Genomic DNA, 14,815 nt, shown 5'->3' with positions numbered 1-14,815 from the left:
CTGTGAATATAATAATATAGCCCTATTATAAGTATAGTCTATGTATTGATATCTTGCATTCCAACCAAGGTCAACATTTTACACGAGACGTGAGGACCATATACTTGCTTATACGACAGGGACTAACGTGGCTGATTTCTGGTAGTAACCGTTGATCAATACTACCGCAATCAGATTGCGCTTCCTTCCTGTGTTGCTAGATGGCGCACGTGGCTTCTAAAATCTTTGAAGACTCGCTGTCTCCGCTGCAAAAGGCAAAATGAGCCGTGCCTCTTCAAAACAGGCTTTCCTGTTCAAAATGTCGACTCACATATACTTGACATATTGTCAACAATAGTCTCATTTGATTATGTGGATAAAATAACATTCGTTGGTGATACACAAATGTAAATACATTTTTATTCAAGGTTCATTGGCCACTTATGACATTAACAGCGGGAGAGATGTTAAGACGTATTAAAAGTTAGCCTACAAATACAATTATTCAAGGACAAAAACTTCCATATTATCTTGGATATATGTGATCTTTGAGAAATGTTATCGAAAGTAACTTTTAGGAATATATTTTTTTATCAAACTGGTATCCCCTTCAGGCCTAAAGGGCCTCATTATTTCACACATATTCCGTGTTGTTTCCCCCTCTCCTCGCCTCTCCTTTCCTGTCCTGTCTAGTCTCACATCTCACCGAGCAACACCTGGATTCGGATACACCTGGTCAACTCTGGTTCACATCAGGAACGTTTCTTGTTGAAAGAAGCCAGAAGCAACGGTCTTTGTGCGATGGCATTTTACGCAAATTCTTTGTGTATAAAATGTCAATGATACTTGTAAGCAAGTGTTGGTGCGAGAAATTATCTACTTTTACGCAACATAAGACTAAATTGTGATCCATTCCTGGAGCAACAAGTGCCTGTGTTTAGTTTACACATGGTTGAATGTGCATGGGTTTTGCGCGCAGCAGAATATAAACGATTTTCGTCTGCCAATTATGCACAACTCCATATCAAATATGACTTTTGCGCAAAAAATATTGGTAGAATATGATAGCCATTTTCTCTTATAGAATGTATAACACATCATCCTCAAGTGTATCTTCGCTATACAGCTCAAAACAAAAGTTAAGAATTAGGTAGGCCATTATTTGGTGATCAGGTTTCTGTTGAGAAAATCATTGCAGATGTTTTTCAATATCTTTACAAATTTATTTGTCTTCCAAAACGAAGAATTACGTCAAGGGCATTCAACATATCTTTGGCATCACACAGTAAAAAAAGACACCTCGAATATAAAATGCAGTGAAAAGACTTCAACAATTCAAATCTCATTCCAATATGAACTTCACTCCCTCATAAGCTATACAAATATAGTGCATCTTTTCATCTTAACGCATTGAAAGTACAAAAACAAAATCAAAACAAATGTTTTGTGACATTGAACAATGATCGAACTGAGTGTCATTAGAAAATTATTTTCAATATGTCCTTTTTTTTGCTCTACCAGGGTCGCCAAACTGAGTCCGAGTTGCCTGTCGGTGCACCGGGGGACACCGCCGCTGGAACAGGCGTGTTGACCTGGTTCGCATACACGGGGATAACTGGACCGTTGGGTGCAAAAGCTGCGTTGGGGATGAGGAAGGCGAATTGTCCGTCTGTGGCAGGTACGAGCTGGAAACCGCCGTATACTTTAGTGGCTTCTGGTGACATGCTCTGGGGAGAGCCACCTTTACAGGGCAGGGGCATCACGTTGCCTTGAGGAGATGAGTTGGGCATCTGTACCATGGACTGGCCGAAAGAGGGGTGGGGAGGCCCGGCTGAAATCTGGTGCTGTGTGGGGTAGTTCATAGCGTTGATCTGCGTCATGCAACTGGCCAAGTGACCGAGAAGCCGCGTCCTGACCTCGGTGTTAACACCCTCGCAGGTGGATAGGAACCGGGTGACTTCGTTCGTGCACTCGCTGAATCCAGCTCTGTATTTCCCCAGCACGGTGGGATCAGTGTTCAAAGCAGCTTTGGGAGAAAGAGAGAAAATTATAAACCACTGAGTATCGAGTAAAATGATACAAATTTAAATTCCGAACATGAACATTGCTCAAACTAAAAATATATACATTCCAAGGCTCACCAATGGCTAACCTAAATTGGCTATTATTGGGATATAGTAGTCTATACAATAGCTATATTCAGAGACAATACGGGAGTGAGGATGTGGGCCAAGTCTGTAACCCGACTACCGCCTTCTTATCATGATCTAATCCGCGAAAGGAAGTCTGGAAGAAATCACCCCGGGTATTCACCGAGCAGCTACAGTCACTTACCAGTCATTTGCGCTCTCTGGAGGTTCCGGAGATGTTTGACCGTCATCTCCAGGATGTCTGCCTTTTCAAGTTTTGAGTGTCTGGAGCTCTGTAAAATGAAGTCACATTGTTAGGCTTGAAGATTGTCTCGTGGAATTTGCATTTGTTTTCAATAAAGTGAATATAGTATTGTGACGGTGATAATCCATTTGTTATGAGAGTAATAACAGAATACTTACATCTTTTTTGAGCGCATCCAGGATAAGTGTTTTCAACTGTCCCAAGCTTTCGTTGATTCTGGCTCTTCTCCTTTTCTCCATGATAGGTTTGGATGACTAGAGAAAACAAATAAAAGAAAATGTTAGAATGATGAAGCTTGCTCAAGGTGGATGAATGGTTCATGTTTCGCTATATTATCAGCCCGTGCGTCATTTTTGGAGAGACGGAGAGAATATCGGCATTTGTAAAACGCTTTGACCGACTACTAACCTTCCTGTGCTCGGAAGCCGTCTTGGGTTTATCAGGTGTCGTGTTCATGCTGGCTGGGGTAGCAGCAACCGGAGAGGATGAATTCTTTTCCATCATATCGGCAGGCATCTTCTGTCCGTCTGAAATATCCCTTCCACACATACACGGGAAACTCGGTATTACAGTCCACTGTTGGTGGTTATTGACAAGCAGTCGGCACTTCTTCACAGTACCCTCTTATAAAATTCCAAATTCCGGAGGAACAAAAAAATCCTTTCTGTGTGGTAGTGCACCTATGCGCGAGAGACAACTGTCCCCAAAGAGAGCGGCAGGCTGAATTATGTCACGGAGTCGAAAGACCACTGTCTGCGAACGGACGCTGCGTCTGAGTAGAATGTAAAGGCACTTCGTGTTGGTCTTATTTATATCTGGGACTGCACGCGAACGGCTCGTGTGAAACTTCCCAAACTTTCTTTCCCACAGTAACTTTCTACCAATCAGCGTGAGGGACACGCGGCCGGAGGGGAGGATGGCTCGTGTTCGGCGCTCTTCCATTGGTTGTTTGGCGTTTGAGCGGGTGGCCAATGGCGCGCGGCCGGGTTTAGGGCACAACCGGGACTGCCTTCAATCATTCCGTTTACATATTAACACTTGAGCCCCTGACTACCAGCACAGAGTGCAGGGCTGACTTGACTTGGCATGCTGATCCCCAACTTTCGGGCGATACGCACAGGAGGGGAAACCTCCACACAAGATAATAGTGGCTAAAGCACCCAATAGTACTATACAAACAATGCACTTTTCCACATAGGCTACTTGTATTATACTTCCACATACTTGTGGACTACAAGCCAGTAAATGTGTACATTCACAGAAGATAGCCTATTCCAACAATAGCATAGTTTAGGTAATTTATGCAATGGTTCAAGAAACCAAATGTATAGTTCTTAATTACAGTGCAGTCCTAATTAAGTAGGCTTGTTAGGCTATAATGTAATAACCTAGTATTGTCACAGTTTATATCATTTGACGTAAACTTGGGGAAAGAGCCTGGCTGTCTCCTCTTAGATTGCCCTGTGTTGCAGCAAGGCTGAGAACTACAACCTCGATCAAGTTTGCACTGCGCGAGTCCAAAAAGCATCTCAACTTTAACCTGTCAAGATTGGAGCAGTATTTCTTTAATGCGCCCCACCGCTGTACAAATTTGGCATTTTGACATCTGTCGGCATGCGGAGCGCTATTGTGAATGTGGAGCACGTGCCAGGATGTTTTATGAGCGCAGTGGTTGAGGTTTGGCTGCCGGGCTAGGGGTGGCGGTGGTGGTTTACATTACAGGGAAGGTAAATAGCAGCTGCTGTTTTAAAAGCCTGGGAAAACCACGCCTACTGAGAGCTCGATCGGGCTTATCGGAATGCGAGCCAGAGCAGAGATATTTCTGAGTGAGCGCACACGATTAGAGCGATGCATTGCCTGCATTGCCTTTGGTCGGGCAGAAGTTAGGCTACGCATTGAATGTCAGGTCATAATTACATTTCCTTATCCTTATCAGGGAGACAGACGCACGCTCCAGCTGTACGTTTAATTGTTAGGATCATTTCCCCACACGGATAGTTTTAACAGTTTTAAAATTCCCAAGTTATTACACTTGAGAAACTATTAATCTTTTTTTTTTAAATACAGGCTCACTGTTTAAAAATAATAAAGTCAATATTTTCAACTTTTATACAATAATTATGTTCTGTGCCCCATGCAATAATAATAGCATACAGCCGATAACGACAGAAAGGCAGGGGTTGTGTGTGCTCTGCTCTCTCCGTCAGCCCGGGGCGTGCGCGCTCCTCAGCGGGCTCCCCTGGTTGTGTGATGTGCGGGCGTGATCTCCAGCTGCTGCAGAACCCCGCGACACGTGGCGCGCAAGCGAGTGGGGAAGGCGCTGCTGCGGGATGTTGCTCGCGGCTGCCCGCAAGATCAAGAATTTGATAGACTCAGCAGAGAGCGTTGCCTAGGAGCACTCCAGCTGTAAACTTTCACAAGTACCTAAAGAAAATGATACGCATTAAATTCGATGGAATATATGGCAACAGTGTGTCCAATTTAAGCAATTCGGTTTTGTGCGTAATTGCGCAAGCATTCCTTTTTTGGTAAGGGTCTAAATATTATGGTGTAAAATCAGTGAATAAAAATAAAAACATGTCAAAACAAAGTGTATTAGTTGCATACACCAGTGGTGTAGTGGGGGGTATACGCAGGTATACGACATACACCCACTTATTTTCCGTGGGCATTGCTTATATTCACTTCTCAACCCCCACTGATACATACCAAAGTAGCGTAGTGGAGGTATACACCGTTTCAATTAAAAAGGCTGATGGAACAGATCAGAATGTTTAGCTTAAAATGTTGATAAACTAGTATTTCTTCACATTTTAAGCGCAGTGGTAGGCATTCGCGTGAATGTTCCAAAATGCAATTGTGCATAAATGCAACGTCGTTCTAAAAATGCATGTGCCAGCGGTTTCATGGACAGAGATGGAAATATCCGTTACAAATTTAGAAAGAGATGGGATTTAAATATGCAGCAACTATCATGGGTTGCTAATATGACTAGGATGATGCCTTTGGTTGATACAATGAAAGGAAGTAAAAAAACAACAACACATAAGACAAAAAAGAACAGGAGAAAGCTTATGAGTAAGTCTTTATAAAAATAATTGACTCCACGTTTCTAGGGTGGGATTTTGGCTATAGGCTACTTTCAAGTAAGGTAAGACATGCCTCATAATATGAAGTAAAACGTCCAGGTTTCAAACAATTAAGGAATATATATTTTTTAAATATAGTGATGCGATTGATAGACCTAAGCAGTGGTGATTTTAGCATGTGAATCTTGGTAGGGCAAAAATAAATAAATAAAATAAACAATTGTATACATGCCAGAAAAGCACAACACAACACTAAACAATACATCAGTTGCACTATAATGGTGACAAACGGTGCCCACAAACTGTTAGGGCCTACATAAAGCTGTCCTAACAGCAGAGCGTTCTTTTCAGCACCATGGAGTGACTCCTTACCACTGCTACACCTGGCTATCAGTGGAACCTTGTCTGACAGCGAAACAGTTCATTCAGCCCCATTTACTGCCTTTTATAAAAACATAGCTGATATGGCTGACTTGCGAAAACAAATGTAGTTTCTACTGACAACTCAGATGCACAAACTATGGAATAAGGGGATGAGTGGATAAGAGGCAATGCGTAATTTCCACTAAGACATTAATGAGCGAGCTAGGACGGACGTAGTCAATATAACTATTTGTTCAGCACTTTTGAAATGAACAGCTACAGAATTCAGAACATGGGCCATTCTTACAGTATTCTCCCTGTCCAACAAGTCAGAGCCGTAGGATAAATAAAGGGGGTATATAAAGCAGACGATGAAAGCTCTTACAATATTGAATGATTCCATTTCTCTAAAACAGGCTATAGGCTGCAAGTCAGAACAGTAGGCGAAATTAAGAGGGGAAAATAGACCAAATTATTAGGGTGAGGCACATGGGCTACTAACAGCTTACTACACAACATACACTTAGTATTACTTTCTTAGCTACCGTATACATATCTCCCTGGCATATGACATCATTTATGCAGCAGCATACAAGACATTTTTGGACTCAACTTGTGCTGTGCTGTGCTGACTTGAACTGGAAGGTGACGCATCAGTCCTTGAGAGCAAATTTTGTCATCAAATTTTGTCATCAAAGTCTGGCATTCTCTGGATTTATGGTGTTTTCAAGACAACTGGGAACTCTAGAAAGAGGCACGAGTTCCCGACTTGGAATTCCGAGTTGGATGACCGTTCAAAACTTATTTTCACAGTCGGAGCTTGGTTTTTTTCGAGTTCCCAGTTGTCTTGAACTCACTGAAGTCTGAGATTTCCCAGATCCAAGTTTCCAGTTGTTTTGAACGAGGCAGAAGTCATGCTGGATTGACACATGGCCAATGTGTTCAAACTTTGCCGGCCCATGGTGTTGAATGTTTGGAAAGGAGACTCTTAAACCCAGACTTGGACCATTCACCCACTCCACTGAATAGCAGGCTAGTGATTGCTTTACAACGCTTGCAGTTAGCCACTGACTCCTTTCAAACCACTCATTGTTGAATTTGCGATTTCAAACTTGTTATGTAATGTTTATGTCCAATGGCCGATGAGCACCGATACGTTTTATCTATAATTTCTCTTCATATGACAAGGATTGAAAAGGATTTGCAGGTAGATTTTGGACGTGATTCATGGAGATGTCTGCTTGTCTAGCTTGCTAGTTAAGATTTTGAAAGTATGATGTTGACATAATCAGTCCAGTCAAAGCTATGGTAGATATAATGTGATTTGACGTCATTTTATCTGTGGCCAATGACCTTGAGTCTTCTTGGATGGGCACTTCTAATGTAAATCTATGGCAGCAAGCAAGGGGGCTTGAACTTTCTAGCTCTCCCTGTAGATTTTGTGTTGAAGTAGTGTCCCCTTGAGTGACAGAACACTGAGCCAATCATGGCGCAACTAGAGAACATTACCAACCCCTACGCTCCGTATTTTCTGCTGGCTGCCCCACCACCACAGAAAGCACTGAGCTAGGCTGAAACACCTGCATTTTGGAACTGCCTTACTCAAGAAAATAAAAACTTTATATATATATATATTTTTTTTTGTTGCAGTGTTTACAAACTGATATCTGACATGTAATAATGCCAAAATACCATGAAAAACAGGCAACAAAATATATACAGTACCAGTCAAAAGTTTGGACACACCTATTCATTCTTTATTTGTACTGTTTTCTACATTGTACAATAATAGTGAAGACATCAAAACTATGAAATAACACATATGGAATCATGTAGTAAGCAAAAAGTGTTAAACAAATAAAGATATATTTTATATTTGAGATTCTTGAAAGTAGCCACTCTTTGCCTTGATGACAGCTTTGCACACTCTTGGCATTCTCTCAACCAGCTTCATGAGGTAGTCACCTGCATTTCAATTAACTTGTGTGCCTTGTTAGAAGTTAATTTGTAGAATTTCTTTCCTTCTTAATGTGTTTGAGCAAACCATTTGTGTTGTGACAAGGTAGGGGTGGTATACAGAAGATAGCCCTATTTGGTAAAAGACCAAGTTCATATTATGGCAAGAACAGCTCAAATTAGCAAAGAGAAATGACAGTCCATCATTACTTTAAGACATGAAAGTCAGTCAATACGGAACATTTCAAGAACTTTGAAAGTTTCTTCAAGTGCAGTTGCAAAAACCATCAAGAGCTATGATGAAACTGGCTCTCATGAGGACTGCACAATCTCAACATCAACTGTTCTGAGGAGACTGCGTGAATCAGGCCTCCATGGTCGAATTGCTGCAAGGCAACAGTCTTGAAGGAGTTCCCACATATACTGAGCACTTGCTGGCTGATTTTCCTTCACTTCAACTCATGTGCAAAGCTGTCACCAATTCAAAGGGTTGCTACTTTGAAGAATCTCAAATATAAAATATATTTTGATTTGTTTAACTCTTTTTTGCTTACTACATGACTCCATATGTGTTATTTCATGGTTTTGATGTCTTCACTATTATTCTACAATGTAGAAAATAGTAAAAATAAAGAAAGACCCTTGAATGAGTAGGTGTGTCCAAACTTTTGACTGGTACTGTATATATATTTTTTTACAAACAGGTGATGCTCAAAACATGAATGATGGGTCGCAACCACACTAGCCACAAAGTGGCCTACCTGTCAGAATGATATCATGATTATTTGCATCAATCCAGTAGCCATTTCTTTAGGAAACACCAACTCATGTGGTACAGAAACACTGCTAACGGGTAATTACTCTAAAAAAATCTACATTTCTCAGGATGTGGTTTATGCATTGTTATGGACTTAGAACGTACACTTTTGTTGTTTTCCTGTTAAAAAGGTGTGACTTTGAGAGTTAAAATCTGAAACATTTAGGAAAAATCACAAACTTTTTTTTTTTTTTTTTTACATTTATCTCTTTCAATGGTAGACCTACTATTAGTGTACTTGCACAGTACATCTTGGGTTGGCCTGATTGAGAAAAATGTATCATTTTAGGTAATTCAGAGTATGTCACTGTTTCGCCGGGCGGGGCGTTTGGACATTCTTAGACATTTTTTGAGTGTATATAGTTCTCTTGGCACCACTACACCACTGGCATACACAGACCTGCAGGCGTTATGGCAGGTGCAGCGAAATGCTTATGTTACTAGCTCCAATAGTACAGTAGAATGATTATCTATAATATCCATAAGTTCTTCATATCTACTTAGGCTATAGCTACTGTCAACAACAGTAACATCTCTCCATTTGTCTTGGACGTACACCTGAGTCATTTCGCCCTGTACAATGGCACCGACAGAGTTCCTAAACAACTGTATTGATGTTAAGAACACAATAAAGTGTTGGTTCTGAAACTCTCTCTGCCTGAATTACATTCTCACGCTCATGTTGCAAGAGGTCTTGAATGCTGAATTGAGCTCAGGTAGCCCTGGGTCTCACGGTCCCTCCCTTTTCGCGGGAGTTCAGGGCTCCCGGAGTTCATCGGCTACACCTGACCGCCTCCAGTCCCACGAGTGTTACCTGCTGCGATGTGTCAACTTCACTATCACTAAATAGCTCTGGGAAAACCGTTTGAGTCACAGCCCTAAATGGATGCTATTGTAAAAGCTTTGTTCACACATGGTCATTGACGGGATGTCTTTGGCTATCAATGATATATATAAACTCAGCAAAAAAAGAAAGGTCCTCTCACTGTCAACAGCGTTTGTTTTCAGCAAACTTAACATGTGTAAATATTTGTATGAACATAACAAGATTCAACAACTGAGACATAAACTGAACAAGTTCCACAGACATGTGACTAACAGAAATGGAACAATGTGTCCCTGAACAAAGGGGGGGGGGGGTCAAAATCAAAAGTAACAGTCATTATCTGGTGTGGCCACCAGCTGCATTAAGTACTGCAGTGCATCTCCTCCTCATGGACTGCACCAGATTTGCCAGTTCTTGCTGTGAGATGTTACCCCACTCTTCCACCAAGGCACCTGCAAGTTCCCAGACATTTCTGGGGGGAATGTCCCTAGCCCTCACCCTCCGATCCAACAGGTCCCAGACGTGCTCAATGAGATTGAGATCCGGGCTCTTCGCTGGCCATGGCAGAACACTGACATTCCTGTCTTGCAGGAAATCAAGCACAGAACGAGCAGTATGGCTGGTGGCATTGTCATGCTGGAGGGTCATGTCAGGATGAGCCTGCAGGAACGGTACCACATGAGGGAGGAGGATGTCTGCCCTGTAACGCACAGCGTTGAGATTGCCTGCAATGACAACAAGCTCAGTCCGATGATGCTGTGACACACCACCCCAGACCATGACGGACCCTCCACCTCCAAATCGATCCCGCTCCAGAGTACAGGCCTCTGTGTAAAGCTCATTCCTTCGACGATAAACACAAATCCGACCTTCACCCCTGGTGAGACAAAACCACGACTCGTCAGTGAAGAGCACTTTTTGCCAGTCCTGTCCGGTCCAACGACGGTGGGTTTGTCCCCATAGGTGACGTTGTTGCCAGTGATGTCTGGTGAGGACCTGCCTTACAACAGGCCTACAAGCCCTCAGTCCAGCCTCTCTCAGCCTATTGCGTACAGTCTGAGCACTGATGGAGGGATTGTGCATTCCTGGTGTAACTCGGGCAGCTATTGTTGCCATCCTGTACATGTCCCACAGGTGTGATGTTCGGATGTACCGATCCTGTGCAGGTGTTGTTACACGTGGTCTGCCACTGCGAGGACGATCAGCTTTTCCGTCCTGTCTCCCTGTAGTGCTGTCTTAGGCGTCTCACAGTACGGACGTTGCATTTTATTTCCCCGGCCACATCTGCAGTTCTCATGCCTCCTTGCAGCATGCCTAAGGCACGGTCACACAGATGAGCAGGGACCCTGGGCATCTTTCTTTTGGTGTCAGTCAGTAGAAAGGCCTCTTTAGTGTCCTAAGTTTTCATAACTGTGACCCTAATTTTTTATTTTTCCTTTATTTAACTAGGCAAGTCAGTTAAGAACAAATTTCTATTTACAATGATGGCCTACCAGGGAACAGTGGGTTAACTGCCTTGTTCGGGGGCAGAACGACAGATTTTTACCTTGTCAGCTCGGGGATTCGATCCACCAACCTTTCAGTTACTGGCCCAACACTCTAACCACTAGGCTACCTGCTTACCATCTGTAAGCTGTTATTGTCTTAATGACCGTTCCACAGGTGCATGTTCATTAATTGTTTATGGTTCATTGAACAAGCATGGGAAACAGTGTTTAAACCCTTCACAATGAAGATCTGTGAAGTTATTTGGATTTTTATGAATTATCTTTGACATTATTTATAATATACAAAGTTGTTTGTTACAACTTTATTAACATAGTGGGTCCCCCAAACAGCCACCCACACTAGGCCTGTCCCTTCTCTCTCCATCATACCTTTCCCCCCTCTCTCCCCCTTCCCTTCAGTCTCTCCAATCTCTCCTTGAATTCCCCCAATATCTCTAACTCCTCTCTCTCTGCCTCCCCCTCTTCTCTTTCCATCTCCCCTCCAGCCTCTCCTCCCTGTCTCTCCACACCTCTGTCTCCCCCTCCTCTCTCTCCCCTCTATATTTCCCTTTCTCCCTCCCATTTTCTCTCTCTTCCTTTTTTTCTCATACACTACTCCCTCCCTCCCACGGTTGTATCTTTATTGAGGCCTCTCGACCATGGACCGCCACACAGCAATAATGCAATCAGAGGGGTTGATTGTGGGGCTAAAGTGCGCGTGAAAGTGGGAGATATTGCGCTCACAAATAATCTGTCCTGTTATCACAGACAGCTCATGCTTTAATGCGTAAGCCATTGGTGAGCAGCGGTGGCGTCGGCTAACAAGCCTTGGTGATAGGAACAAGGGATGGGGGAGTTACTCCCATACAGTATCATAATGTATAACGCTCCGAGAACTTTGAGAAAAGTGCTGTGTGTGTGTGTGTGTGTGTGTGTGTGTGTGTGTGTGTGTGTGTGTGTGTGTGTGTGTGTGTGTGTGTGTGTGTGTGTGTGTGTGTGTGTGTGAGAGTCTGTGTTTGTTATCAGTGGGAGTGGAGTAGGACCTGTGCTTGGCTGCTGTGAGCGAGGAAGCTGAGGCTGAGAGCAAGAGAGAGCAAGCGAGAGAGAGAGAGAGAGAGAGAGAGAGAGAGAGAGAGAGAGGGGGATCAAAGCAGGGACTGAAAGGAGAGGAGAACTGAGAGATCCTTCAAGCACAGAGAATATTCAGGGAGGAGAGGACAGAGGGATGAGAAGAGAAGGGGTTTTGGAGCCTCTCCAGATACAGACATCACCCACCTCCCCTCTCACAGTAGCGCTAAGGAACACACACACACACACCCACACCCCAGCACCAGTAGAGGAAAGAGCTGAAGGAGCCTGGGAGCAAGGAAAATGGTAAGCAGTGATTCGCTCGCACTCAGTCAGTCAGTCAGTCAGTCACACACACATACAGACACACAGACACATAGACACAAAGATCAGTGCAGGTCACTGTCAGCCCAGCAGACATGGGCGCTAGCACGGTGTGTTTGGCTGGCTAAGAGAGAGAAGCGTTTTCATTGAAAGCCCCATGCGCATGCTGGGCTGTGTGGACTGGAGCCTCTCTTGGCTGCTGCACTCTCTCGCTTCTGAGGCTGGGGAGCGCCTTTTTGCCTTCAGGGGTCTATCCTTCCTTCTCTCCATCCCTCCTTCCCTCTCTCTCTGATGATTCTCGGAGCAGGGCCTGTATTTGCATGTGAGGGGGAGGCTGCAGCGACTAGGGTCAGGGTTCAGGGTGAGTAAAACAGTGTGTGTGTGTGTGTGATACGGTTGTTTGGAGAGAGGCTCTGGTGAGTTGGGCCGGTCTGTGGGTTTGCTCCGCTCTGCTCGCCTGCCTGCCTGCTTATAGGGCCTGGGGGGAGGATTGGGAATACTAGACTACCACTGGTAAGAAAGCCAAATGCAAATGTGGAGTAATCAAGATGACTGTTATCTCTCCTGATACAAGATATCTGGTATATCATCACCATCAAACCGTGAAATGGATGTCTGATTAGATATGCAGTCAATCCATTGCTATCAAGGTATACGGTAGGTGTTACTTTAAGGGTATCGGTCCATTGGTATCAAGATATCCATTTTTCTTTAGGGGAACAACTTGGTCCGTTGGTACCAATGGAAAAGATGGATCCTGAAGATGGCTCAAGCTTTCCAAGTGCCATGTAGGATAATTACGTTTTCTCCACATAAACATCAAGACCGAGTCAAAAGTAGTCCACTATATAGGTAGCAGGGTGCCATTTGGAACACAACCCAAGTTTCCCTTTCATTGACAATGCTCACCCCTCTCGTCTGCCGTAAATCCATTCAATCATCTACAGCTTCACCCAAAGACTATTTACTGGACTATCGCAGCAGAGGTGTTGCTTGTTTATGGTGAGAGGAGAGCTAGCTAGCTGGGCACATTGGATCACAGGTGCATAAACACTCTCAATTTCCTCTTCAAGGAGCCCCCTTTGCTGACGGTAGATAGGAGGTGAGCACCACTGGCCCCTCTTTCAACTGACAGGCATAATTCTGTGCCAATCGTTATCGCTAATATAGGGCCTGTTTTAGTGAACAAACACACTATAGTATCGATGAGGATCTATCTCATTGAGCTCCATTCAGCCCCAGTGATCGCCTCAGCGCTATAGGGTGGTGGTGTGGGGGGGGGGGGGGGGGGTGCAAGAAGGACCTGTATTTTGTAATGAGATCGATCAATGAAATCGTGCAAGATAATCTCTCTCTGATCACTACTTTCGAATGTGTTTAAATACCTTCCTGCTATTAAGCTCTTATACGCTGTTATAAAGAAGTTGTCCTAATGCATGCCTATTGAAATCAAAGTCAGTTCTGGGGCCCAGCGATGGCCCATCAGCACACAGTTCTCAACAGGGCACTTTCCTAACCTAACCCCATTGTTCCCTTTCCATCCCTGTCTATTGTAGGCCAGAGACCAGACCAGGCAGAGCGCTCTCTCTCTCGCGCCCTCTAAATGAAGCCTGGTGGGAGGCCCTGGACGGGGGTCCTGTCTCTCTCTCTCTAGTACCCGTCCTCTTCTACCTGGGCCAAGACCATCCTTATCAGGCATGGGCCTCAGGATTACACCCCCAGAGCATTAACCTCCCTCCTGGAGAAATGTGAAGGCCCCCTCCCGCCGCCTCTCTCCCTTCCTCCCTCCAACCCCTCCGTCCAGGCCTGCACCCCCCCCCCTCTCGTTCCACCTTTCCCGTGGGAGTTTGCAAAGCCAGGATAACCTTGAGACCTCAGCTGGTCCGCTGCCAGAAACATTAAAGAAACTCACCCCCCTTTCGCCCCCTCACCTCAGCCCCCCCCCACCTCCCCCAAGCCCTACTCCCTCTTCATCACCAGTACATTATTCAATTTTTTTCCTTGATTCCCTCCCCCCCCCCCCCCTTTGTTTTCCCTCAGTTTTGTTCCCTTTTCAACTTTTTTCCTTCTCGTCTCAGTTTAGCCTCCCAATTATCAGGCCCGAAATAAACACCTAATTTGAAAAGTGGAAATCAAACTGTCCCCACGGGAGGGTTGACTGACGTTGATTGCAAACTAACTGTTATGGTGGCGGGCTGCACTTTGTGTGGCTTTTGTTTCTTGCTCTCGCTTTCTCCTTTTTTTTCTTGGCGGCTTCACGCCTGTCATATTCCTTTAGTTGCTGGAAAGGTCAAGTGGTTGCTGCCTGCAAGATCTGAGGCGCTGGGAAGAGACTCGGAACCCTCCTGCATAATGGCAACAATGCTCCTTGAACACCCCCCCCCTCGCCCCTCGCCCCTCGCCCCTCTATACCCGGCTTCTTCACAGGAATGTGTTTATCCCGTTTGTTTGCGCCTCCCTTTCAAGTCTCCAGCTCCTCCACGTTGATGGGTATTCAATGCGCGGTGATGCC

The 14,815-nt window shown here is 44.4% G+C and overlaps 1 protein-coding gene across 1 annotated transcript; it reads right to left on the bottom strand.

The window, feature by feature from the left end:
- Nucleotides 1–1,180: 1,180 nt before the first annotated feature.
- On the bottom strand, nucleotides 1,181–3,166 carry LOC106613513 (transcription factor HES-1). Its single transcript, XM_014215858.3, has 4 exons — nucleotides 2,782–3,166; nucleotides 2,532–2,627; nucleotides 2,314–2,401; nucleotides 1,181–2,005 (listed from the first exon to the last, which is right to left on the bottom strand). The coding sequence occupies exons 1-4, from the start codon at nucleotides 2,920–2,922 to the stop codon at nucleotides 1,494–1,496; spliced, it is 837 nt and encodes a 278-aa protein (XP_014071333.1). The 5' UTR covers nucleotides 2,923–3,166; the 3' UTR covers nucleotides 1,181–1,493.
- Between the last annotated feature and the right edge of the window lie 11,649 nt (nucleotides 3,167–14,815).

The sequence above is a fragment of the Salmo salar genome, chromosome 10, assembly GCF_965601325.2.
Source record: "Salmo salar chromosome 10, fSalSal1, whole genome shotgun sequence".
Lineage (NCBI taxonomy): Eukaryota > Metazoa > Chordata > Actinopteri > Salmoniformes > Salmonidae > Salmo > Salmo salar.
This window is presented reverse-complemented; position numbering and strand designations above follow the sequence as displayed.

Excerpts from the sequence above, each read along its gene's own strand:
- LOC106613513 (XM_014215858.3), bottom strand. The coding sequence starts at position 2,922 with ATGTGTGGAAGGGATATTTCAGACGGACAGAAGATGCCTGCCGATATG. Across the intron at positions 2,628-2,781 it reads CGGCTTCCGAGCACAGGAAG|TCATCCAAACCTATCATGGA; the intron begins GTTAGTAGTCGG and ends TGTTTTCTCTAG. Across the intron at positions 2,402-2,531 it reads TGGATGCGCTCAAAAAAGAT|AGCTCCAGACACTCAAAACT; the intron begins GTAAGTATTCTG and ends TTCATTTTACAG.